The sequence below is a fragment of the Phascolarctos cinereus genome, unplaced genomic scaffold (assembly GCF_003287225.1).
Source record: "Phascolarctos cinereus isolate Bilbo 61053 unplaced genomic scaffold, phaCin_HiC Scaffold_726;HRSCAF=1367, whole genome shotgun sequence".
Taxonomy (NCBI): Eukaryota; Metazoa; Chordata; class Mammalia; order Diprotodontia; family Phascolarctidae; genus Phascolarctos; species Phascolarctos cinereus.
This window is the reverse complement of record NW_027556098.1, coordinates 314,922,631-314,949,867: the sequence shown is the minus strand read 5'-3', so window position 1 is coordinate 314,949,867 and position 27,237 is coordinate 314,922,631. Positions and strand designations below refer to the sequence as shown.

The 27,237-nt window shown below is 42.3% G+C and overlaps 1 protein-coding gene across 1 annotated transcript in view; it reads left to right on the top strand.

Annotated features, from left to right (window-relative positions):
• P4HA3 (prolyl 4-hydroxylase subunit alpha 3) overlaps positions 1–27,237 on the top strand; it is a 56,176-nt gene that overhangs the window by 7,017 nt on the left and 21,922 nt on the right. The window contains exons 2-5 of the mRNA XM_020989583.2: positions 5,030–5,172; positions 11,398–11,621; positions 14,997–15,146; positions 21,226–21,277. Coding sequence (XP_020845242.1) covers positions 5,030–5,172; positions 11,398–11,621; positions 14,997–15,146; positions 21,226–21,277 — 569 coding nt within the window. The remainder of the gene's footprint in view (positions 1–5,029; positions 5,173–11,397; positions 11,622–14,996; positions 15,147–21,225; positions 21,278–27,237) is intronic.

The window sequence follows — 27,237 nt, the reverse complement described above, 5'->3', positions numbered from 1 at the left end:
TTTAGATAAGAAATAGCCTTCATGGAGGCTGACCCCCATGTTATCATGGAGCTCAAGCTATCTAGTAGGAAGATCAGATTCAACTACAGATAAGTATAATACAATTTCACAGAAGCACAAAGTGCTCTATTAGGTCTAAGAGGAATGGTGGTTACCACCCAGAGATCAGGGGAGGCTTCCTAAAGGAGATGGTGTTTGAGTTAGGTAGGAATTCCCTAGGTGAAGAGGGGCATGTTCTGGGCATAAGAAGCATTGTAAGCAAATGTAAAGAGGAGAAAAAACATCTTGGCTCATTTGGGAAATAGAGAGATACTGGAGTGTACAGTACAGAGAGATAAATAATTAGAGATAAGTCTATAGAAGAAAGGGGTTCCAGATTGTGGAAGGCCTCGAGTGCCCAACAAAGTTTAAGCTTTACTTGGTATGCACTAGGGAGCTACTGAAGATTTTTGAGCAGAAGAGTAACTAGATCTACATACAAAGAAGATTATTCTGGCAACAGGATGAAGAATGGACTGGAGGGAGGCTGGAGAAGTGTGATGAAAGGAAGATATATTAGGGGGGGTTTGTAATAATCAAGGGAAATGCTATGCTTTTTGGCCCTGGGAGTAGAGAGAAAGGAACAGATGTGAGCCATATCAAGGAGGTGAATCAATAGGAATTAGTGACAGCTTGGATACAAGACATGGGAGGAAAGGATCACAGTTGTCAGCTCCTAGGTTTCAAATATGGGAGTCTAGGCAAAAGGTGGTTCCAAAAATGTATAAAAAATTCTTTACTTGTGGCAATTTTTCGGTATGAAAGTGGACTTTAATTTCCTCTATTTCACTCTGAAATTTCCCAGTCCCTCCATTATCCCTTTGTATATAGAGATACTTTCAGCCCCTCCCACTTAGAACATCATTGTATTCCAAAACCCAGATTATTCTATGGTTGAATGAGTTTGAGAAATATTGCATTGGCTGGGCCAAGACAAAGCCAGTGGTTTCCCCCCGGTCTGAGAACCAAATGAGAAACAGCTTGGATGGAAGCTGCCCATGTGCTGAGGCTGTCCAAATGTCCTAGGGCCGAGGCAGAGATTGGGTTACAGGTTTTATGTGCAAATTCTTTAAAGAAAAGATCTGACTTTCCACTTTCAGCAGTATTTGTCAGCAGGGGAAAAAATGCTTTTAAGAAGTTATGAGATTTGAATCCGGCATCCAGGACTGGGGCCCCCAGGCATCCAGCCAACATCTAAACTTCTCGACTGGCCTCAGGTATCAGAGGATTGCTTCTTTCTTTGTGTGACAGCAAAACCCTATGTGGTGGAGTTGGGGTGGAATTGATGAGCCTAGATGGAAGCCAGAGTGCTTGGAAGGAACGAGGGAATTCGCAGTGGGACTTGAGGCTTCTCAGGGAGCAGGAAGAAATAATGTCAGAGTGTTGTAATGTCTCTGATTCACAGCAAGTCATCATCCCGAGGCTTCTCCCTGCTCCCGCTGCGTCTCACTTTCCTCTTCTGGAGATGATCCTGGAGGCCTGGCTGGATATCTGGCCAACATCAGACCTGGGCCATTGAAGAAAATTTTTTGGCCCAGTAGTCATGCAGGAGATGAGGGATAGAAATTGCTGACCATTTCCACCCATTCTCAGGACCTCTGGACACCTCCCCATACACACCCAAGGGACAGCAATGGCTACAAATCACAAATCGTATTCTCTGGCCCTTTATGGCTTACAAAATACTTTTCTCATGACAAGTTAGTGAGGTAGGGTGTATTATAAACCTCATTTTACAGAAAAGGAAACTGAGGCTGAGAGAATTCAAATGACTTTGCTCAAGTTTGTACAAGTAGTTAGTGTTGGGAGCAAGAGATGATCCCAGGTCTGGCTTCTAGGTCAGTGGTCTTTCCAAAATAATAATAATAACCAACTGATGTTTACATAGACTTTGTGGTTTGCAAAACATCATACACACACACACACACACACACACACACACACATGCATATTCATCTGATCTTCACAACCACCCTATGAAGTAAGTGCTACAGGATTTGTGATTTCATTGGTTTAAGGAACTCCCAGTAAGGAAACTCCCTCTACCAATCAATATGATAGAGAATCAGGCAAATGGGTAGTATAGGAGACAGAGTGCTGGACTTGAAATCAGAAAGACCTGAGTTCAACCCTTGCCTCAGACATTTACCTACTAGCTATGTGATCCTGGGCAAGTCTAAAGCTCTCCGAGACTCAGTTTCCTTATCTGTAAAATGAGAGAGCTGGAATCCATGGTTTCTAAGGTGCTTTTCCCACCTCAGCTCTAACCGTGAGTTGCCAAGGGACAGGAGGGGGCAGCCAGAGGTTAAGTGACTTGTCCAAGGCACATAGTAGGTGTTAAGAATCAGCTGTTCCTGATTCTGTGGCCTGGCTTTCTCTATTCATTACGCCATGCTAGTTCTCAGTACTTTAGGTGTTATTGGCACCATCTCATGGAAGAAGAAACTAAACCTTAGGGAGGTAAAAGTGATTTGTGCTCGGCCCCACACTGGGCCAGGTGTCAAAGCCAGGATTTGAACGAGTGTCTTCCTGACTTACTCAGAATTCTATTCACTACGCCACACTGCCCTTTAAGTTCAAGTCATGGAGCAGCTATGTGGCAGAGTGGATAGAGCTCCAGCCTTGGAATCAGAAGGACCCGAGTTCAGATCTAGCCTTTGACACTTACTAGCTGTGTCACCCTGCGCAAGTCACTTAACCCTGATTGCCTAACAAATAAATAAGGAAAATAAAGTTCAAGTCACTTTATTTTAACATTAGACCCACACATTTCAATAATGTATGGATATGTGAGTTCATCCATATGAATACTACTTCCAGTAACATGAATGACAGCCCCTCCATGCCTTATAGTTAGTTTAATGTGTTTCTGTAGTTTTTTTAAAAAAGTTATCACCTTGTGACCATCCCACTGGGGGAGGGCCTTGAATGCCAGGAAAAATCAACTTTATTTGATAAGTAGTAGTATTTATATGGCACTTTAAGATCTGCCAGGCCTTCACACAGTGACCTGCATATTTGTTGTTCAGTTGTTTGAGTCATGTCCAAGTCTTTGTGACCCCATTTGGGGTTTTCTTGGCAAAGATACTGCACATAGTAATCTCTTAATAAAGGCTTGTTGACTTAATTTATGTCACCTGTTTTGAGCTTCACAACAACCCAATGAGGTGAGTGCTATCTATCATTATTCCCATTTTACGTATGAAGAAACAGGCTGAGAAGTAAAATGACTTGCCCAAGGCCACTTAAGTGTCTGAGTTAGGATTGGAGCTCAGATCTTCCTGACTCTAGGCCCAGTGCTTTATTTGCTGCACTATCTAGCTGCCTCTCTAGTCTTCTTAAGTTCTCCACAGACCACTTCCAGACTTGCGTAAGGGTCTAAGCTGGGTCTCAGCTGAAATCGAACTGTTTACCCTCCCTGGAAGTATTTTGAGCTGCAGTATCTCTGACTCCTACTTTCCTGTCTTGAAGCTTCAGTTCTTGATACAAGGCATACCCCGTGTCAGTTCTAATTTGGGCCTAATGTTAGCTCCTTCACCTCCTTCACACGTCCCATCCATCCAACTATCCACCCTGGCTGTCTTCTTGCCCTCTTCCCCCACTGCTCCCTTCACCTTCTTGTTCTGGAAGCTATAGTCAACTCAATATTACTGATGCTTCAGAAAAGGGCAGCTCTAATTATCAGGAAGATTTTCCTTGTGTGGAGCTGAGATCTATTTAATTAATTAATCAATAAACATTTATTAAGCACATACTATGTGCCAGGCACTATACTCCTTCCCATGTCTTCTAGACCTACTTTCTGACAGTCCTTCAAATATCTGGAAACTGCTGTCATGTCTCTCCTAAGTATTTTCTTTTCCCGGATAAATATCCCCCAGTTTGCCATTTTACCTATGAAGGAATAGGCTGAGAGGTTCGGTGACTAGCCCAGGGTCATCTGCTCTGGTACAACATGATCTCCAGACCTGAACACCCACAGGATTGCCAGTGCCCTTCCCAAAATGTGGCATCCAGATGAGAAATAGCAGCAAAGTGCTATGGACCTTCCCTTTGCCCCCATTACATATTATTATATCTGTCTTTGTAAGTCAGGGATTCCCAACCTGGACTATGAGAAGCTTGTCAAACGCTACGGGGAAATTCTAGTAAATAAGCATATTGTCTTTTGAAATGAATCTCTTTATTTTATTTCTTATGTCCATGGTAAACTCCATAATTTATTTCTCTTCATATTGAAAAAGGGGTATAGGAAGGTGTACTGGAAGGCCAGGGGTACAGGAACTGAAACAGATGGAGGTTCCCAAGAGTAAGTGTCATGTCCCCCACCCGACCCTATTCCTAGCCCCTAGCCCATGGCTTAGCATATTTTTTTTTTCTACAGGGATGGTCAGGTGATTTCATTGGTGAAGGGTACTCCTAGTTAGGAAATTCCTTCCTCCAGTGCAGATCAGTACCCTACTTACCACTTATAGTCTTAGAGAGCTGAAGAGAGGTTAAGTGACTTGCCCAGGGTCACACAATCACTATGAGCCAGACGCAAGATGTGAACCTAAGTCTTCCTGATTCTAATGGCATCTCTCTAGCCTTCATTGACCGGCTCATAACAGGAGCTTAATAAATATCTATTGAATTATATTGGATTGAATACTTCAGAAAGGATCTGAGCAGGACAGGGGACATTGGGATGTCCCATCACCTCACTCACTCTGGACACTGTGACATGCCATTGGTAGTAGAGTTGACGTGAGAACTCACAGTCCCTGTATTTTAGGCCTGTATTCAGACCTCCCAGATCTGTCCTTCCACCTGTCCCCTGTCCCTTGCCAGATGTCTTTGAGTTTCCATGCTCTCCTGTTCAGAGCAGAACATGGCTTGGAATTTATTTTTGCCTTATTGTGGTTAAAGCCTCAAAAAATCAGGCAGTTCCTCCCTTAGGGAAGCAATCATGATGGATGTGGGGAGAAGTCACTGTTCTCCTGTCTTGCAGATTCTACAACAAGGTCCTCTCTTTGCACAAGGGGTCAGCCACCCCTGTGGGTAACCCACTGCTGGCCTATACCCTTATTAAGCGGCTACAGTCTGATTGGAGGAATGTTGTCTACAGCTTGGAAGCCAGTGAGAACATACGAGGTACTGAGCGGGAATGAGCAGAGGTTGGGAAGGATTCTGTTGATTAACGGACATAAAACCGGGAAGGCCGCTCTACTCTGTCTCGGTCCCATCCCAGATCCATGACTTCCAGGGTCCTCTGACTACTAACCCAGGCCCGTACGAGAGAAGAGTCAGGGCTCAGAATGCTCTGCTCTTTGCTGTGACCAATACCTCAGGCAACTTGAAGCACAGCCCAGTGCATGAATGAGATTTTCCCCAAGGATGCATGCTGTCCAAGGGAACACAAGCGTAGACAAAGGGAAAGAGCTCAGGGAACTAGACTCCCTGGAGTGACCTTGTTTTGCCAAGAAGAGGAAACCCCTCTTTCTCTTTTTCTCCTTTCTGTCAGCAAACTCACCTCAGCCAAAAGAGCACTGTGACCAACCACCAGAGAACTTACGTTCAAGCATGCTGCTCACCTCTACATAGAGAGGTGACAGAATCAGAATACAGATGGGGGCGTGTGTTTTTAAAAACACAGACAATTTGGGATTTGTTTTGCTTGACTATACGTGTTTGTGACAGGGGTTTTGTTTTTCTTGCTTTCCCAGAGTGGAGAAGGGAGGAAGAAAATGTGGATCTGAAAACAAAATAAAATTGACTTGTTTTTTTAAAAAAGCCAATTTAGGGAAGATCAGGGGAGAGGATTGGGCTCCCTCTGCTTTTGTCAGCATCGAAGGCGCCCTCTCTGGGGTTATTGGGAGCAGCTCCTGGCTTACTGCCTGCACAAGGAAATTGTTCTGCCTCTCTTGTTTTGATAACATCATTTTTTGAGATCTTGGGGAGAAAAAAAAGAACAAATTGTCTCCGACAGCTCTCGCCATTCCCCTCCCTGCTTTGGGTTGGGGGAAGGGAGACGTCTAAACAATAGCTAGCTAAATAAATTGGGTGGATGGGATCGACCCAGTTCCCAAAGCCTGTGAGTAGATAGAAAGATTCTTTTTTTTGGCCGAGATGAGCCTGGGATTGGACAGTGGACCAGTGAGCTTGATCTTGTGTTCAGGAGAAAGAATCACAGGGTGGCGTGGGACTGGGCAGTGGAAGAGGTGATGGATTTGGAGTCAGAGGAAAATGGGTTCTCATCTTGGCTTTGTCATTATTTGGGGGCAGATTACTTCAGGTTTTGGGGCCTCAGTTTCTTTATTGGGTAAAATAATTATATGACCTTCTGGCTCTAAATCTTTTAGTCTGTGTCATTTTCTTGGTGGGGCCATAAGGGAGCTATTGGCCTAATAAGAAAAAATATGTAGAAAGGATCATGTATTTAAGGTTAGAATAGGCCTCGAACCCAATCTAATAATAATAATAATAGCAAATACTTATATAGCACTTACTACGTGCCAGGCATTGTACTAAGCACTTTATAATTATTATCCCATTTAATCCTTACAACAGCCTGGGAGGTAAGTACGATTACTATCACCATTTTACAGTTGAGGAAACTGAGGCAAACAGGGTTAAATGACTTGTCCAGGGTCACACAATCAGTAAGTGTCTGAGGTCAAATTTGAACTCAGGTCTTTCTTGACTCCAAGCCCAGTGCTGTATCCACAGTACCACGTAACTGCCCTCATTTTACAAATGAGGAAACTGAGGCTCAGAGAGATGGAGTCACTTGCCCAAGGTCACACAAGTATTAGGTGGCAGAGTTAGTGTTTGAACCCAAGTCTTCTCAGTACTTTTCCCTGGCACCATGCTACCTCTCATGAATTGCTGGTGCCAAAAAATTCACCCCTCTAGTGATGAGCTTCTCCATACTTAGCTGAGCTGGTGCTAGGTGACAGGCCCAGGATCTAGCACCAGGCCTGTAAAAGAAGCCTTTCTAACTCTCCATGTCCTCCTGGCTTAGCGTGTGTGAACCCAGGGTCACCCTTATGCAATGGGGAAGCGTGGGAGAGGGTGGGGAGAATGCAAGTAGAGGGTACTGTAAGTGACCATCTAACTCTAGTTCAGCCTAGATTGTCTTCCCTTGTAGGGTTGGGAAGAGAAGAGGAGGGATAGGGAGAAAGCCCTGGGCATGATCCACCCCCATATCCTCCCTTAGTGAGATCCTCCTCATAGTAACATCCTCGTTGGTGCCTGGATAGAAATACAAAACTTAGCAACCATGACTCATAAAGAGCACTCTTCACAACAACCCAATGGGGTAGGGTGAGCAAAGGTTATTATTTGCTTCCATCTGTAAAATGGGGTTAATAATAGCACCACCTCCAGGGTTGTTGTGAGGATCAAATGACTTAGCATATGTAAAGTGTTTTAAAAATCTGAAAGTGCTATAAAGGATATCCCCCAAAGTCTTAGAGTCATGTTATGCTTTAATGGCTATTTAAAAGCTATTAAGTTTTCATAGCTCACAATGACACTAAGACTTTTGGAATACCCTGCATAAATGCTAGCAATTGTTACAGGTGGGGGAACTGAGGTATAAATTAGTTCTGTGACTTACCCAGCATCAACCAATTTGTAGGTGCCAGAGCCGGAATTCCATCCCAGGTCTTCTTTCCACTATCCCAAGCTGCTGCCTCTCCTACTTGATCAGAGACACTGAACCTTTATTTCTAATTTTGGCTGTTTACTGATTGCTAATAAGTATTCATGGCACATTTTGCAAGAGGCAACACGGCACCATGAATAGAAAGTCAGATTTGGAGTCAGGAAGACAAGGTTTTGCCTCCTGCCTCTGATATTTACTACCTATGTGATCATGGGTAAGTTCCTCCATTTCCTCATCTGTAAAATGGAGATAACGTACCTCCAGCAGCAGTATGGAACTGACTCATATAGAAAGCCGATTAAATTTTCAGCATGAGCATTTATACCTTGGAAACATACAAATACTACAAATCAGGACTTAAGAAAGTGATAAAGACAATGTTAATAATGCAGGATAAACTTAATTGTTTTTTGCCTTCTAGGGAACTGGTTGTTAACATTTACTAATAACTACCTCTCAGGGTTGTCTTAAGGCTCAAACGAGATAATGTATGTAAAGCACTTTGCAAACTTTAAGCCACTAAGTGTCAGAATGATTAATGTGATTGTGATATTCAACATTTTTTATCTGCTAGTGTCCACTGGAATTCCTCGGACCCATCCTCTGGTTTCTCGCCAGCACCAATGACTCCCCCATCTGCTCCATACTTCCCTTTGTCACATGGGAGTGCAGCTTTGAAACCCATCAGGGCTCTCTTGTCCATATCTAATGCTGCCCCTTCCCCTCCCCGAGCCATTCCCGGGTGATTGCCTTGCAGGCTGCTGGCCTCTTTCCTTCTCAGGCTTCTCCTCATCTTCCTGACCACCGAATATGGATGTCCCCCTTCTCTTCTCTTCCTGCTCTTTCTCTCTTGGCAGTCTCCTCCGCTCCCTTGACTTCTATACAGCTGATTCCCAAATTGATTCTTCTGGTCTTGGCCTCTGTTTTGGACCCCAGATCCATATTTCTTAGTCATTTCAGTCAGGCCTGACCCTTCTTGAACCCATTTAGAGTTTTCTTGGCAAAGATGCCAGAGTGGTTTTCCATTTCCTTCTCCAGTTCATTTTACAGATGAGGAAACTGAGGCAAACAGGGTTAAATGACTTGCGCAGGGTCGTACAACTAGTAAATGTCTGAGGTCAGATTTGAACTCAGGTCCTCCTGACTCCAGGCCTGGCTCTCTATCCATTGTACCACCTTCCCACCTGAATTTAGGTTCAGAGATAGAAGGGACCAGCTTCTTCATTTTACAGGAAGCTGTATGAAGAAGCTGAGATGTAGGTCACAAGGTCACACAGGTGGTAAGTATCAGAAGTAGGATCTGAACCCAGGTCCTCTGACTCCAGGGCTCTTTCTGCTATACCATGCTGCCCCCCCCACCTCCACAACATGAAAAAAGCTAAGTTTATCATCTTTTTTCCTACATCTGCTTCTCATTCTATCTCTCCATCTGTAACCTTGGGGTTATCCTTGATTCGAACCCTCCTCCCTCACCTCTCATATTCAATAACTTATCAAGTCCTAGCTGTTTCTACTTTGAAATACCTCTTGTATTCATCCTCTCCTCTCTAATTTCCACACTGACTCTAGAACAGGCCCCCATTACTACCTATGTGGACTATTGAAATAACTTCCTAATGGGTCTTCCCTGAGCTTACCATTCTCATCCCTCCACCAATCCATCCTTCATATCCCTTTCAGACTAATTTTCCCCATGCATGGACCAAGGCATGTCATTCCTCTGCTCAGGAATCTTGAGTCGCTTCCTGGTGCCTTATTTTAAAGTTCAAACTGCTTTCTTTACCTGGTGTTGGAGACCCTCCATGATAACACCCTCCATAACTACCTACCTATTTTCCCACATTACTCACCTCCACATAATCCAGTCCTCTAAATACCCCAGGCAGCCTCCCGCCTCAATGCTTTTGCTCATGCTGTAAATACCCTATACTAGGGGTGAGGAACCAGTGACCTTGAGGCCACACATGGCTTTCTAGGTCCTGCAGTGTGGCCCTTTGACTGAATCCAAACTTCACAAACAAACCTGTCCTCCAAACCTAGTCATCCTTTAAAGCCAAACCTAAGGGTCTTGTCTCCCAGAAGGGTCCTGGTTTCCTTCCTGTTCTCCCCTCCTTGCATGACCTTCCCCCCAGACCTTACATAGCACATCCCTGACAACTGTTTAATGCACTCATTATGTAATGTTGCCTTATAACATTATCTGGGTTTGTGTCTGACTAGACCATGAGCTTCATGAGAGCAGGGACTTGAGTTGATGCCCCCCAGTGCCTAACACCATGCACAGTAAACATTGATTAAATGTTGGTTGAATTTTTAAATAATACAGTAGTACAGTAAAATATGGTAATGGCACAAAAGGGGTAGTGGGAACTTGGCCTGTCATGTTATTGGCATAGGAAACTCCCAGGTGAGGAAACTCCATCTTCCGATGCAGTTTGGCATCTCCTTGATGGCTTCTAGTCTTAGGAAGGCCCTGAGAAGTTAAGACACTTGCCTACAGTATTACAGCCAGCATGTGTTAAAGGTGGGCCTTGAAGCCAGGTCTCCCCTGCCCTGAGAGCAGCTCTCCAGCTACTGGATTGTGCTTCCTCTCAATTGCACAAAAGATATATAAAATATGAAATGACACAATATAATGCAACTGTGATGGTGATGGGGGCGATTGGCTGCAAGGCATTTCTGATGGAAAGGAGACAGATTGTGATGGAACAGGGAGGAGAGGAACATTACGAAAGGGGCAGGTATTTGATCCTCCTACATTGAACAGTGAAAAAACGCTCCTGCCATAAGTCAGGGGAATTCTTGAGCTTTCTAATCACACACACACACACACACATACACACACACACATTCTCTTTAGAAAGTAGACACTGATCAAAAAAATATTTAGGAGGAAGTTAGGGAACCGGAGGACCATGTTGCATTATAGTGAACTGAACTTTTGAGGTCTTAGGGACAGCTTTCTTAAGACTTGACATCCTAGAACTGGAATAGTGGTATAGTGGGATCCAGTTTTAGTGCTAAACAATTCCAGACATCTTTGTAAGCTTCAAGGACTGATTCTGTAGCTTACTAGCTTTGTAGTCATACTAGTATATAGTCGTGCTGGTCATGCTGACATACATTGTGAAAGTAATTTCACTTTGTGCCTCAGTTTCCTCATCTTTAAAATGAAGGTGTTGGACTAGATGAGGTTTCTTATGGCTCTAAAGCTGTGTTCTAAGGCTCCTCCCAACTCTAAGATTCTGTAGTTTAAAGTCCCTCCCATGTCTAACATTCTAGTTTTAAGATCTCTGACATTCTGTGTTCTAGGGTTCCCTCCCCCCCAGCTCTGTATGGTCAAAGTTCTGACATTCTTTGTTCTATTCTATGTTCTAAGGGCCTTCCCAGCTCTGACATTTTATGTTCTAAGGCCCCTTCCAACTCTGACATTCTGTGTTCTAGGGTTCCCCCCAGCTCTGTATGGTCTAAAGTTCTGACACTCTATGTTCTATTCTATGTTCTAAGGCCCCTCCCAACTCTGATGTTCGATGTTTGAATGTCTCTCCCAGCTCTAAGATTCTATAATTTAAAGTCCCTCCCAAATCTGACATTCTCTGTAGTGCTGACATTCCATGAATCTCTTTGGGTGGGAATCACATTCTGTTCACATGCAGTAGGTGCTCAATAAATGTCAGATGAATGAATGCATATTTTTTATGACTTCGCAGCCTTGAAGGACGGCTATGTGAAAGTGGAGCAGGACCTCCCAGCCTTTGAGGACCTGGAAGGGGCGGCCCGGGCCCTGATGCGTTTACAGGATGTATATATGCTGAGTGTGAAAGGACTAGCACATGGGGCTTTTCAGAGAGTCACCGGCTCTGATGTCACCGACTTATACAGGCCCAGCCAGGTTTTTTCCCTCTCAGCAGATGACTGCTTCCATGTGGGTAAGGTAAAGGAAGGCTGCTGACAAATGAACAGGCCCCCAGGAGGGTACCCATAATGGGAATGGGAGTAGGGACTAGATACTAGGAGGATCAGTTGAAAAAACTGGGAGAGAGGCAGCTAGGTGGAACAGTGGGTAGAGCACCAGCCCTGGAGTCAGGAGGAGCTGACTTCAAATCCAGTCATGGTCACTTACTAGCTGTGTGATTCTGGGCAAGTCACTTAACCTCAGTTGCTTTGGAAGAAGAAGAAAAGAAAGAACTGGGAGGAGTTGACTTAAAGAAAAGAAAATTTGGGAGGAACATGATGTCTGTCCTCAAGTGTTTGAAGAGCTGCCAAGGCTTAGACTTCCTCTGTTTAGCTTCAGAGGACAGAACTATGGGCAGTTGAGGGGAGTTAGAGGGAGGTAAATTCTAATTCAATGGAAAGAAAAAATATTCCTAACAATGGCAATTAGGGACTGGACTTCCCCAAGGGTTTCCCATTAGCCAAACCCTAGGTTTGGCTGGGGAGAGTTTAATGTGATCCAAACACTTCTTCTTCTCTCTCTGGAAGGCTGGGTCCTGCAACCATAGCAGAGACTTGAGCAGAGGAGTGGCCTGATGGAATCTATGCATGAGGAAGATGATTCAGGCAGTGGTATGCAGGATGAGACACTTTCATAAATATCTGCACCAAAGGGTGGTTCAGACTCACTGCAGCCAGTCACCCAATGCATCCTCAGCCAGTGAGATTTAGGGAGATGCTGTTCTTCATAACGAGATGTTCTCCATGTTGAAGGGTACGCCTCAGTTGGGATGTCCCCCAGGCCCCTCAGTGGGCACATCTACACCCTCCTTTGGAAGAGTCAAAGACCCACACAAAGGCTCACCACACCATACACTCACCACATTGAACTGTTGTTCAGGAAAGTCAGGAATCAGAGCTCAGATGGGCATGCTTGGGGCTAGTTTCAATCCAAAGCAGGATTTCTGTGCCCTCCGCTATGGCTATAACATATGTGACACCAGCGGGAAGGGAGCTCTCAATAACCAAAGCCAGATGTTCTCCTTTCAGCGGGTCATTTCCTAGAAGCCACTTGGAAATGTTGCTGATTTAAAGTTTCCTTGGCAGAACAATCTATGTACAGTCGCTTTTTATTAGTTATACTTCACTTCCCACCCTGCCCACGGCCAGGGAAATTGAGGCACAGAGCCTCAATCACACTTTGAGTCAGTAGCAGAGGTAAGATAGGAGCTAAAAAATAGCTCCCAGTTCTGTAACATTTAATTAGGTTTATAAAAAGGATTCTCTCCAACTTACCCTTTGAGGTAGACAGTCCAAGCCTAATTTCCATTGAAGAAGAAGAGATTTTAGACTCAAAAAACCTGTGCAGGGTTACAGAACTAAGATGTGTTGGAGCTGGACTTAAACCCAAGTGCTGTCGCCATTACATCATGCAGTCTATTCATTAATTAATCTATTCTTTAATTAATCTGTTCATCTAGAGCACCTCCAACGATTACTCTGACTGGAGGGGGACCCTTGCGTGTCTCTTCCTTGGTAATTCCCACAGTCTCTGCCTTAGTCCAAACCTTTGTTATCACCTGCCCAGACAATGGCAATGGCCTCCTAACATCTATCCTCCACTCTCTCTCTGCTCAAAACCATCCTGCTTGGTCATCACTTATCTGCTCAAGTCTCTGCTATGGTTCCCCATTGCTTACCAAATCAAGTTTCTACTTTCCCTTATGTTTCTGGCCTTTCCTGATCTGGAGCTGAGCCTTATCCCAGCTTTATGTCTCCTCCTGTCCTTAATGTTCTAGAGAATCTGAACTGCCATTGTCTCCTATTTCCATCTGGAGCACTCTGACCCCTGTGCCTTTGCCCATTCCTTTTGTAAGCTAAGAATATTCTCCTTCAGTTTCTGGAGGTTGAAATCCTATCGATCCTTCAAGATTCAGTTCTGATGACTCCTCCACCAAGAAGCCTTCCCTGGTCCTCCTCCCAGACAGAAATGATCTTGCCTTCCCAGGATCTCATTTAATACATGGTTTCCATTTCCCTTGCATACTTTATGATCTATAGGGTGTCCCAAAAGTCTAATAATAATTTTCTTTTTCTTTTTTGTTGTTGTTCATTTGTCCGGGGGAAGGGAGTAGGAAAGAGAAAATATATGCTTGTTAATTAGAAATATATATAAGTGAATGTGTTACCATATACTAGATGATATTATGTGTAATATATGCCATATGATAAATATAATATTATTATAAAAATAATAGCTGGGATTTATAGGAAAGAAGGGAAAAAGCGTTTATTAAATGATTACTATGTGCTAAGCACTTTACAAATATTATCCCATTTGATCATCACAGCAACCCTGGGAAGTAGGGGGCTATTATTATCGCCATTTTACTGTTGAGGAAACTGAGACAGACAGAGGTTAAATGACTTGTCCAAGGTCACACAGCTAATAAGTGTGATTTGAGCTCAGGTCTTCATGACTATAGATGGAGCCCAGCCCTCTTATCCACTGGGCCACCACGCTGCCACACTCCTCATCATTTCAAGAATTTGTGGTGGTGTAGGTGTGGGTACTCACTCCAACCATGAAGGTTTCCTCTATTATTCCCAAACTTACGAGATGGTCTTTGAGCCCCGTGCTGGCTTGAAATATTCACCCCCTACCATGGTGGCAAACCTGGTTATGAGGCTCTCTTAACTTAGTAATGCTGGTCTTCAGAAAATAGTCTTTTACCGGGCCTATACTCAAAGCTTTTCTAGCTCGGTAGGACCCTACCAAAGTACGCCATCAACTAGGGGCAGGACCTTTGAGGGTAGAAGCTCACTTCTATGCCACAGAGGTGCATCCAAGTAATATTTTAGTCAAGGCTGAATGAGGCTTTAAAAAAATATTTATAAAATGCTCAAGATGTATTTTTCATTTGATTCTCACAATAAAAGAAAGTAGTACAAATAGTATTATGTGCTTTTCCTGATAAGTAAACTGAGGCTTAGAGAATCAGGTGATTTGTGCAATATAAAACCAACTACCAACAAACATAAACTTTTTTTTTTGGTGAGGCAATCAAGGTTAAGTGACTTGCCCAATGTCACACAGCTAGGAAGTGTCAAGTGAAACATAAACATTTTTAAGTAGAAGATCCAGTACTCAGACCTAGATCTTCTGACTCCCAAGGTCAGTGTCCTTTCCAGTACCATGAATCCTTTCTCATAGGCTTTGACTTGCAAACTGGTGATGATACAATATTCCCAGTGGAAATCCAGAGTCTCCCTTATCTCTTGAGGCCTCTATATTGTTTTCTTACTTGGTAGAGGGGGTGGAGGAAGGGGAAGTGGGAGATGAGGTCTTCATTGTGACTTTTCTGCTTCCCCACAGGTGGCCTATGACATGGGCGATTACTACCATGCCATCACATGGCTGGAAGTGGCCGTCAGCCTCTTCCGAGGTTCCTATGGGGAGTGGAATACAGAGGATGAGGGGAGCCTAGAAGATGCTCTGGACTACTTGGCTTTTGCTTATTTCCAGGTAGGAGCATAGGTGGGACAGAGGGAGTCAGACTATTAGGTTGTAAGGCAACTCAGGGGTCATCTAGTACAACCTTTATCTGAAGCATGAGCTCCAAAGGGGCAGGGACAACATCTGAATTAAACTTGTTTTTAAATTCTGAACTCAACAAACAACATAGGCATTTCCATATGCATAGTAGACCAAAAAAAGAAGATCGTACACCAAGCTGCAGATCTCTATTATGTACAACTTGCTTTTATGTTTAAGTATATAGTAAATTCAACCTGTAGCTTTCAAAGTTGTACTGGTCCCTCCTGATTTTTCCTTCTGTTCTCTTCTCTGCTTAAAAAAGAAGTAGCTCAATGACCTTTTCCTTTCTTTTTTCCTTCCCTTTCCCTTCCCCACCCTACCCCCTCCTCGCAATGGAAAAAGAAAAAGAAAAAAGAAAAATAAAGCCCTTGTAACAAGTCAAGAAAAACAAATTCCCATGTTGGCTTAGTCCAAAAATGTTTGTCTGATTCTTCATCTTGAATCTATCAACCCTCTGTTAAGAGGTAGGGAGCATGCTTCATTATTAAAGTTCTGGAATCAGAGCTGGTCTTTGCATTGACCAGCTGTCAAGTCTTTCAAAGTTATTTTTCTCTATAATGTTGTGTTATCATATAAATGGTTCTCCTGTTTCTTCTGACTTCATTCTGCATCAGTTCATAGAGGTCCTCATGTATTTCTCTGAAATTGTCAATTTCATAATTTCTCATAGTACAATAATATTCCATTACATTCATGTATCATAATTAGCTTAGCAATTCCCCAATAGATGGAATCCCACCCCCACCTCATTCCCAGCCTGCCTAGGTTGAGTTTTTTGCTACTACCAAAATCGCTGCTTAGCTAAATTTTGTATCTTCCCTCAGACCCTAGCACAATGCATTCATTGTATACAGATTGGTTGAATGAATGAATATATTTATTCATTCAGTCAGTGTGTATACTCTTCTGACTCTGCTTTCTTCCCTTTGCATTATGTCAGTCAGTCGATAAACATTTATTAAACACCTACTTTTTATATGTCTCATGTTTATTTTTAAAAAATAAAAGTAAGTATTCCACTGCAAATCTACTTTTCTATCTTTGACCTCTTTGGGTTATATATCCAAAAGTGGTATTGTTGGGTCAAAGGTTACAAACAGTTTAGTTAATTTTTGAAACGTAATTCAAAATTTTTTTCAGGATGCTCCACCAACATTATATAATCTGTCTGTCTTCCCAAAGTGCCTCCAACACTGACTACATCCATCTCTTATCATTTTTGACAATTTGATGAATGTTCAGTGATACTTCAGAGTTTTTTAAATTTACATTTCTCTTATTAATGATTTACAATATATTTTCATGCAGTTATTGATAATTTCTATTTATTCTTTTGAAAATTATTGACTGAATATTGACTGAAAAAATGACTGAAGGATGAGTGTATCTTAACATGTCCTAGAATAAGGAAAAAATCCTGATATTTGCAACTGGGGTAGAATATCGCAACTGGGCACATATATCTTTGTTTCATCCTTTATTTGATATCAATATACATGTGGTTTGAACATGGAATAGTGGATAAAGAGTTGACCTTTGACTCAGGAAGATCTGCATTCAAGATTTGCCTCCTACACACATCACCTGGGTAAACCCTTAGCAAGTCATTAGCTTCTATGTGTCCCAGGCAACTCTTGAAGACTATAAGTGGCAGGACGGTTGTTGATCTTCATTGACAGAGAAAATTTCTTCATTGGGAGCTCCCTACATTGATAAGGTAACAGGACTGGACAAACAAATAAAAGCACACGTGTGTGTATATACACATATATGTGTGTTGTATACATACCTATATACATATATACGATATATAGACTAACACATACATACATATACATAAACACAATACAGATGCATGTTTATAACACATGCATACACACAACTATATTACACATATATGTATATATAGTAAATTTCCATAAGTATTTCTTTCCCTCAGATCTTTTCACTTTACATTATTTCATATTAGTTTTGTCATATGTTCAAACTAGAACAGAAGGTATATAACAAGTATTCTTTTGTAACAAATTGGACTTATAATTACAAATGGAGATTTAACTGGGTTGCCCAAGAACATATCTCCTTTTTTCTTAAGAAAGAGTACCCTAATCCTGGGGAACTGCTAAGGCACATGCCCTCCTCTATTCCTTGGAGATGTGGGGACTCCAGATATGGAACATGGTATATCAAACAAATGTGATCTCTGCCTCCGTTGGCTTTATTTGAATTTTGTTGTTGTTTTTACAAGGAAGGGTTGGGGTAGGAGGACAGGATGTTGTTAAAGGAAAATATTTGCAGTGTGAAAACAAAAGGCCACAATAGAATTTAAAATGAGTTATTTAAAACAAATTTTAGAAGAGAGAAAATGTATCCTGATTTTTTTTTCAAATGTGGTCTTTAAATACTATTTGGCAAAGGATGAACAGCCCTGGGACTGTCCAAAATATCCCACATCCTGATCTTTGCAGCAGGGTGTGGAAGGGGGAAGCAGCTCACCAACACCAGTTCCTTTGACCTGCGGAGTTTGCTGAGGTCAGGGCTTCATTTCACCCTTGACCAGGCTCAGGGAGGCTGGAATGGCAAGAACAAAATGTTAAGACAAATCCAGACAGGACTGCTTTCAGTTCCAGGAAAGTGGGTGGGAAGCTCTCTACTTGTATGATACCATTATGGAAATATTTCTTTTCTCATGCACAAATTCCTTGCTTCTTTTGTAGATGTGAGGAAATATCAAGTCTAGGAATGTTCAGTCCAGAGAAGATGCAGGAGAGAGAGGAGAGCTGTCTTCAGTTATTTGAAGAGCTGGTTGTGGAAGAGAGATGGGTTTGTTCTGCTCGGCCCAGGGGGGCTGACAAACAAGCAAACTGGTGAAGGTTGTGAAGAGGGAGATTTAGGTTCAAAGCGAGGATAACTAAAAAGTAGAGTTATCTGCAAAATGGAATGGGCTATCTTGGGAAGCAGGAAATTCTCCCTCAGTGGAAATTCCTTCTCACTTTAGTCTTCAACGAAGGGCTGAATGACCCCTTGTCAGGGATGCTGTAGAGAGAATTCCTATTGGACGTGGGTTGAATTAAATGCTCTTTGAGGTCGAGTGCTAAGATTCTGTAATTCTCAGAGCGTCCCATTTTTAGAGAACAGATTTTTAGTCTTACTCAGAGGCTTAAAAAAAAGACTAAGAAAAGAATAGTCCCTAATGTGTGACTTTGCTCACTTTAAGATCTCAAGGCAGTTTAAAAATATAGATCTTACTCATTTTATATTGAACTCCCCTAAAGCCCTTTGACAATATATTTAACATTCTGCCCCAATAGTCCCCCAACTTTTTGCCTTGAGGAGATGGCTAAGTGGCATTGCAGATAGATCGTTGGGGCTCGATTCAGGAAGACCTGAGTTCAAATGTGGCCTCAGATATTTACAAGCTGTATGACCCTGGGCAAGTCATTTAAATCTCAATTTCCTCCACTGTAAAATGGGGGTGACAATGGCACCTACCTCCCAAGATTGTTGTGAAGATCAGGTGAGGTAATATTATTTTACCTCAGTTTCCTGAACTGTAAAATGGGGATAATAATCACACCTACCTCCCAGGGTTGTTGTGAGTGTCAAATGAGATAAGATTTGTGAAGTGCTTAGCACAGAGCCTGGCACATAGTAGGTATTATATCTATTCTCTAGGATCATTTTTTTTAACTTTCCAAGTGTTTAGCTTCCTTCTGATGAACTTTTCATTTGCAGTGTTGTAGTTATTGTGTATCTTGTTCTTTCCTTCTGCAGAAGTTCAAAATCGTATGGTTTCTATGAGTTCCTCCTAGTCATCCTTTCTCATGGCATGACAGTATTCCATTACATTCATGTACCACAGCTTGTTTAGTGATTCCCCCATTAACAGGTTCCCATTCTGTTTCTAATTCCTTACACCACAAAGAATGTCACTGTAATGTTTTGATGAATATTGGACCTTCGTCTCTATCTTTGACTTCCTTGGGAGTATATGCTCATCAGACTGATTGCTGGCTCAAAGGCTGTGGACAATTTAGTCAATTTTCTCATATACTTCCAAACTGATGCCAACTCCGAATAGTTGGAACAATTCATGCTCCACCAAAAGTGTATTAATGTGGTCTTCCCATTGCAACACCAACACTATTTCTGAGTTGCTTTTTTTTGGTCATCTTTGCCATTTTTCAGGGTATGGTTTGGAGCTTGTTTTCAAATGTCACTCACTGTTTTTGCAATTCTTTTGAAGACTTCTTTAGCTATGGAAATAAAGACAAATGTGAGACAGTTCCTGCCCTTGGGGAGCTTACATTTTATTGGGAGAAACAACTTTCACACATACAAGTAAATGTAAACTATAAACAAATTAGCCTAGGAGTTTCCCAAAGGACTCTGGTCTTATCCAAACCAGTACTGATCCTTCGAAAGAACCCCTAAAAATGTTCAGCTTCTCCTTTTGGCTTAACTCTTGAAAACTGTTCATATCCTTTAACTACTTATCTACGGGAAGTCAGTCTTGTCATGCTATCTTTGTCAATTCCCATAGATTATGGAGCTCAGACTTTTCTCCATTATGTCTGAAGCAAATGTTTTAACCACTCTGTAGTTTCTGTTCTTATTCTTGCCTTCATTTGTTTTATTCATGCAAAAAGGCTTAAGTTGTTTTTTTTTTCTTTTTGGGTAATTGAAATGGATTTATTTTGTGTTTTATGGTCTCCTTGGTCCTTTCTTTGGTTAAGAACTCTCCCCTAAGTAATAGTTGTGAAAAATATGTTCTCTTGTCCTAATTATTTTTATGATGTGCTTTTTTTATATTCAGGTTGTATATCCATTTTAAGTTTGTTGTGGTACAGGGTGTTAAGACATTGCTCTAGAAAATTCCTTTTTTAAAAAAACTTAATAGATTTTATTGACAACTTTTGTTTTTATATCAGTAATTTCTAGATAGAGCCTTAATTTCCTCTACCTTCACTCTAGAACAAAGAAAAACAATTAAGCAAAAAAAATGAAACAAAAACCTGACATAGTGACCCTGTCAGACAATGTATGCAACATTCTACCCCCGTAGTTCCCCACCTCTCTGCCAGGAGAGGAGAGGTATGGGCCTAACCCTAATTTCTGCCAAACAGTTTTCCAGCTCTCCCAACAGTTCTTGCCCAGGAGGACAACTCAATTGTTTATTTGTACAGTGTGACCTTGAGAAATAGTATGGATGGGGGGCAGCTAGGTGGCGCAGTGGATAGAGCACTGGCCCTGAAGTCAGGAGGACCTGAGTTCAAATCTGGCCTCAGACCAAACACTTGACACTAGCTGTGTGACCCTGGGCAAGTAACTTAACCCTAATTGCCTAAAAGAGAGAGAGAGAGAGAGAGAGAGAGAGAGAGAGAGAGAGAGAGAGAGAGAGAGAGAGAGAAATAGTATGGATGGCATAGGAGAAAGAACACTGGTTCTGGAGTCAGAGAACCTGAATTCAAATTCAGCTTCTGACACTACCTGTATGACCTGCACTATAAAATGAGGGGCTGGACCTGATTGCCTCTGAGACTCATTCCATTTATAGATCTAGGACCCTAGAAGAGTGGTGAGAAGTTCTCATGTAAATGGGGAAACAGAAGCAGTGGCTTTCCCAGGACCACACATTGAGGTGCTGGCAAGTCCTGGATTAGAACAAACAACGTCTGAGGTTCTAGTCTATGCTGTTCATCTCAATGAGCTTCCTTGTTTACCTGTGGTGAGAAGTACATTGGAGGTGTTTTCTTAGAAGAGATAGCGTGATGTAGGGGAAAGAATGCTGGTCTTAGAAGTTCAAATACTGGCTTGACACTCATGTGCTGCCTCATTCTGGGCACTCAGTTCCCTCATCTGTGAAATGGGAATAACAATACTTATCTCCTTCACAGGATACTGGTTAAAGTGTTTTGTAAACCATACAACAGTACAAAAAATTATTACTGGTATTTGGCATGCCTGGGCCATTCTAACTAACCATATTCTTTCCTCTTTGTCGTAGGCAGGAAATGTTTCTTACGCCCTCAGTCTCTCCAGAGAGTTCCTTCGCTACAGTACGTAATGACAACAAAAAGCTACGGGTTTACGGGAAATTTTCTGTTCTTGGAGGAAGCTGTCTGGGGAAGTAGTGAGCTCCCTGTCACTGGAGTTACTCGATGAGGCTGAGTGTATGTCAGGGATATTGTAATCGGAATCCATGTGTGAGGTTGGGACTTTTGACTTCAGAGTAGAAAGCTCACTGATGAGGAAACTCCCTCTACCGGTGTGGATTATTTCCTTCTCTACAGTTTACAATTTAAGAGGAAGCCCAGGGCACTGAGAGTGACTTGCTTAGGGTCACACAGTCAGAATATGTCAAAAGTGGGATTTGAACTCAGGTCTGCTTGGGTCTGAGGCCACTTCTCTAACTATTTTAGCATTCTGTCTTTAAAGAATTGATGTAGGTAGTGATACAAATAAACTCACATGTAACATCATTTTTAACACACAGTGTTTGTAACAACCTCATTGTGAGGCAGGCATGGAAGGCATCATCATTGCTCCCTTCTTACTGATTCACATTCTAGTAAGAAAGGAGGGACCCTAGAGATCACCTAATACAATGCCCTTATTTTGCAGAGGAGGAAATTAAGGCCTGGGGGTTAACTGATTCACTGGGGCTCACAAGCAGGCAGTGACAGAGGCAGGATCTGAGCAGTTCCAGATCCCCACCTTCTCTCCACTTCTCCAAGTTAAGTTAGCTGACAGAGGTAACACAGTGACTGGTAGAGCTGGGACTGAGCTGGGCTTTCTGGCCCCAAGTACGCACTCTTTCCTCTATCCCACACTAATGCAATCTCCCGTAGCTTTCCATTCTAGGATTCCAGGATTCTTGGCTATCTTTCACTTCCACAAACATAATTCAGGCATCACAGATAGCAATTCTTTAATTTTTCTATTGCAGAGGCATGTTCTTAGTTTTCTGAATGTGTTCATTCCAAGTATGTACCTGCATGACAACAGATTGGGGCATAGGGCTTTTTTTTTTTAGTTGGTAATTGTTAAGGAAGGAAGTTCCCCTTTTTCCTTCCGTGTACTCCAGTAGTCAGACCTCAGTGTTGGCTGAGGTATGAAGCAAGTTTTGGGGGTGGGGTAGGGTGGAGAGGAGAACACGAGCCAAATTCAGAGACCAGAGATTTGGAAGCAGATCTGGAACTGAGAAGCATCAATGGGAACTGTGTGTGAAGGAGAAAAACTCCACAAGATCCACTCTGTTTACCTAAGGATATCGATTTTTCCTCTGAATCCCACCCATCTTCCTGTGTTTCTGTGCCATGAATTGGCCAGCTGTGGAGTTCAGCTCCAAGCTCTCCAAACGAGGATGGGCCCTCACTGGCACCACCTCAAGATTCCTTGGAATGGAGATGGAAGAACATTGGACTTAGAGTCAAGAGACTTGGGTCCGAGGCCCAACTGGGACATTTCCTAACCCTATGAGGCAGGAGGGTAGAGGGGAAAAACTTTATCTCTAGAATCAGGGAAACTGGGAGCAAATCTTGCCTCTGGTACTTACTGTTTGACTTTGGGCAAGTCACTTAACCTGTCTAAGCCTATTTCCTCCCTTGTAAAATGGTGACAAGCTCTTCTAACTTGAAATCATGTGGCCTTCAATCTCAGTTTCTTTACCTGTAAAAAGGAGAACACTAACACCTGCTTTTCCTGCCTCTTAGGGTTGTTGTGAGGAAGGTGATAGAGATACGGGAGCTATTGGTATTTATTACCTAATGGAGCCCCCGAAAGGTAGCATGCCTTAAGAAGTGACGAGCCTGCCTTGCAGTCAGTAGGACCTGGGTTCAAGGATCATCTCTGACACACAGGTTCAAGGCTCACATATATAGATAGACATAGAAACATATCTGGTGGCACAGGGGATAGAGTGCTGGGCCCCAAGGCAGGATGCATCTTTTTAAGTTCAAATCCGGCCTCAAACACTTACTAGCTGTGTGACCCTGGGCAAGTCCCTTAACCCTCTTTGCCTCAATTTCCTCATCTTTAAAATGAGGTGGAGAAGGAAATGACAAACCACTGTAGTATCTTTGCAGAGAAAATCCCAAATAAGGTCATGAAGAGTCAGACATGACAAAAAAAACTGAACATGAGACGTATTTATACCTGGGAGCGATGCATATTTATTATCTAAGTAAACCTCTGAAAGGTGGCATGCCATAAGGGTTATGAGCCTGCCTTGGAGTCAAAAAGACTTGAGTTCAAGTCCCATCTCTAACACATTCTGGCTATGTGACCCAGGGTGAGCCCCTAAACCAGTGCTTCCAGGCAACTCTCTTAGATTCCAGAGAAGACGCTGGCCTGCAGCCGCAGAGGGAGTTTTCTGTCTAGGGAGTTTACTACAGCTATGAGGTCTCTGGGCTTCAGTTTCCTCATCTTTAAAATGAGGTGGTTGGATTACATGTTTTCTAGAACCCCTATTTAGCTCTAGCAGCTAGGTGGCACATTGGGTACATGCTGGGCCGGTAGTAAGAAAGATTCAAGTTCAAATCCATCCTGACCCTGGACAAGTCACTTAACTTCTATGTCTCTCTTTCTTTACCTGTAAAATGGAGATAATAATAACCCCTTACCTCCCAGGGTTGCTGTGGGGATCAAATGAGATAATAATAATAAATCACTTAGCACAGTGTTTGGCATATAGTAAACAGCGTATAATTGTTAGCTATTGTTATTATTATTATGTTTTCTCATCTGTAAAATGGGATCACAATACCTCATCGGAGTTTTATGAGGAAAGTGCTTTGCAGACATTAAAGCGCATTTAGAAACATGCGCTATTATTATTGTTTGGGGAAAAAAACCAAACAAGTCTTCTCTGTTCCCCTTGGACATTTTGGTTCATACTTCTAGTATCAGCTTTCCTCTCAGACCTTCCTTAATGTGATAGGATCTCATTCTGATCACCACTGTTGGTGACTATTATTTTAAATTGGCTCCTGTTTCTATAATGCCTTAAAGTTTAGCAAGCCCTTTCCTAACAGTTGGGAGTACAAGGATTGTTGTTCCCTTCCCCCCTCCCCCAGGTTACAGATGTGTATTTGACAGATGCTGTGACTTGGAAGTGACTTGTCTATGTGGAAGTCTCATCCTTTTACTAGACTGTGAGCTCCAGTGAAGATAGGCACTAATTATGTGTAATCTAAACTTCCAGTCTTCCTAAGCACCTAGCGTTGTGCTGGGCATGGAATATGTGCTTAATAAATATTTGTTGAATGAGAAAACAGACTCAGAGAAGTTGGCTGACTTAGCTTGTTAGGTCTACAAGGGATAGTAGAAATCTCAAAGTGGAATCCCTTCTTTTTCCATTGAGGAAGCTGAGGATTAGAGAGCAGGGGAGCCTTACTTACCCAATGGCAAGCAGCAAATTAGTGGCAGAGGGAGGACAAGCCGTAAGATCTCTGGACACTTAATTCAATGCATCAGAAACAAAAAACAAAACAGAACAGAACAAAAAAAACAACTATGCTATACTTTCTGGCCATGTGTCTGATTAAAATATAACTAATAAATTGAGAAGGCAGAAATTGAACCCAGGGTCCTCTGACTCCAAATCTAGGGTCCTTTCCACTCTATCTCACTGCCATGAGAGTTGTACTTATTCAATATTTCTTACAACCACTTCATGAAGCAGTGTTTTCTTTTTAGAGATACAGAGGCAGAGAGAATATTTCTATTGCTGCTTTTATTAATAATATTTAAAGTAGTTCCCCTTTAGATCATTTAGCTCAGGGGTCAGCAAACTATATGAGATTGCCAGAGCCTGCATCCTTAAATCCTCAGAAGGTAAAAGAGGTCCTGTTGACCAGCCCCACTATGCACCAAGAATATAGGTTAGGGCTACAGGGGATCATGCAGTGGATAGAACACCAGGCCTGGATAAGAAGACTCCTCTTCCTGAGTTCAAATCTGCCCTCAGATACTTACTAGCTATGTGACTCTGGGAAAGTCACTTAAGCCTATTTGCCTCAGTTTCCTCATCTATAAAATGAGCTGGAGAAGGAAATGGCAAGCCTCTCCAGTATCTTTGCCAAGAAAACTCCAAATGGGTCACAAAGAGTCAGACACAACCGAACAATGAAAACAGGAGATCCATGCACAGCTGCCCTGATCTCATTTTATGTAACATCATTTGTCCCTTCTAACTCTAAACCTATGCTCCTAGAAATCCAAGAGTTCTGCAGTGCTCAGACCCTGAAACTCAGGTTCTAGACTTTCCTGGAGTTTTGTGTGTGTGACAATGGAAAGGGAACTATTTGGAGGCAGAAGATCTGGGTTTGAATTCTGGTTCTGCTATATACTTCCTATGTAACCATGGCTAATTATAATAGCTAACATTTATATAGTGCTTACTACGAGCCAGGTACTGTGCTAAATGCTTTATAATTATGTACTCATTTGATCTTCACAACAACCCTGGGAGGTACGTGCTATTATTATCCCCATTACAGATGAGGAAACTGAGGCAGGCAGAGGCTAAGTGACTTGCCAAGGATCACACAGCTAGTCAGTGTGCGAGGACAGATTTGAACTCAAATCTTCCTGATTCCAGCCCTGGCACTCTATCTCTTGCAATTAACCTAACTGGCTCTCAATTTTCTCATCAGTAAACTGAAGGAGCTGGAGTAGGTGACTAATAAAGTCTCTTCTGGCTCTAGATCTGTGGTCCTATAATGCAATCCTCTGTTGATGCCTGGATTTAGAAATAAGAAACACCCAGACACACATGCATATAGGCAGATCCAGATTTATGAGGCTTAGCCTAGCCCTTACCTAATACCTTAGTTCATATGTAATCTAATGCTGGGGAAGAAGTTACCTGCAAAAGGAGTGTCTAGACATAGAATCTTTGGTTCAAAGAATATTACAGCTGAAAAGGACCTTAGAGATCATTTGATCAATTCCCCTCATTTTACAAAGTAAACTCTTAAAATGAAATTTTATTGGTATAAATGTAAAGTCCTACACTTGGGTTCAAAAAATCGACCATACAAGCAAAGGACGAAGAGGTATGTCTAGGCAACCATTCCTATCAAAAAGCTATAGAAGTGTTCATGGACCACAAATTCAGTATGAGTCAACAATCTGTCAATATGGCAGCAGCGGAAGCTAGCTTTATCTTGGGCTGCATTCAAAGGCATATAAAGATGATAGTTCTGTTGTCCTTTGACCTGATTTTTAAAAAAAACACCATAGGGGGAATGGGGTACAGTTCTGGTGCCACATTTTAGGAAGAATGTTGACAAACTGGAGGACACCCAGAGGGATCTGACCAGGATGAGAAGGGGTCCGGAGACCATAGTATTGGTTGAAGGAAATTGGAATTGTGCAAGTTGGAGAAAAGAAGACTTGGAGACAGGGACATGATGTCTACTCTCATATATTTGAAGGGATATCATGAGGATAAGGAATTCATTTTTTGGCTTCACCTCAAGAGTACAGAACTAGGAGGAAGGTGTGGGAGCTATAGGGGGGCAGACTTGGAGTGAAAGGTCCTGGGATCCAATCCTGTTTCTGCCATTTACTACCTGTGTGACCTTGGGCAAATCCTTTCACCTTTCTAGGCCTGCTTCCTAACTGTAAAATTATGGAATTCTACTAGAAGACCTCGAAATTCACTTAGATCTCCAAATCTATGATCCTAGGATCTTTGCTAGATGGATGGATAGATGGACAGATGGTGGGTAGATGGATAGATGGACAGATGGTGGGTAGATGGATGGATAGATGGAGAGAGAGAGAGAGGGAGAGAGAGAGAGAGAGATGTATGGATAGGTAGCTAGATGGATAGATGGATGGATAGACAGATGGATAGATAGATGTATGGATAGGAAGGTAGACAGATAGATGGATAGATGGATAGACAGGTAGATAGATAGATAGATAGATAGATAGATAGATAGATAGATAGATAGATAGATAGATAGATAGAGATAGAGCCCCTTGAAAAACCTTAAAGCACTATAGA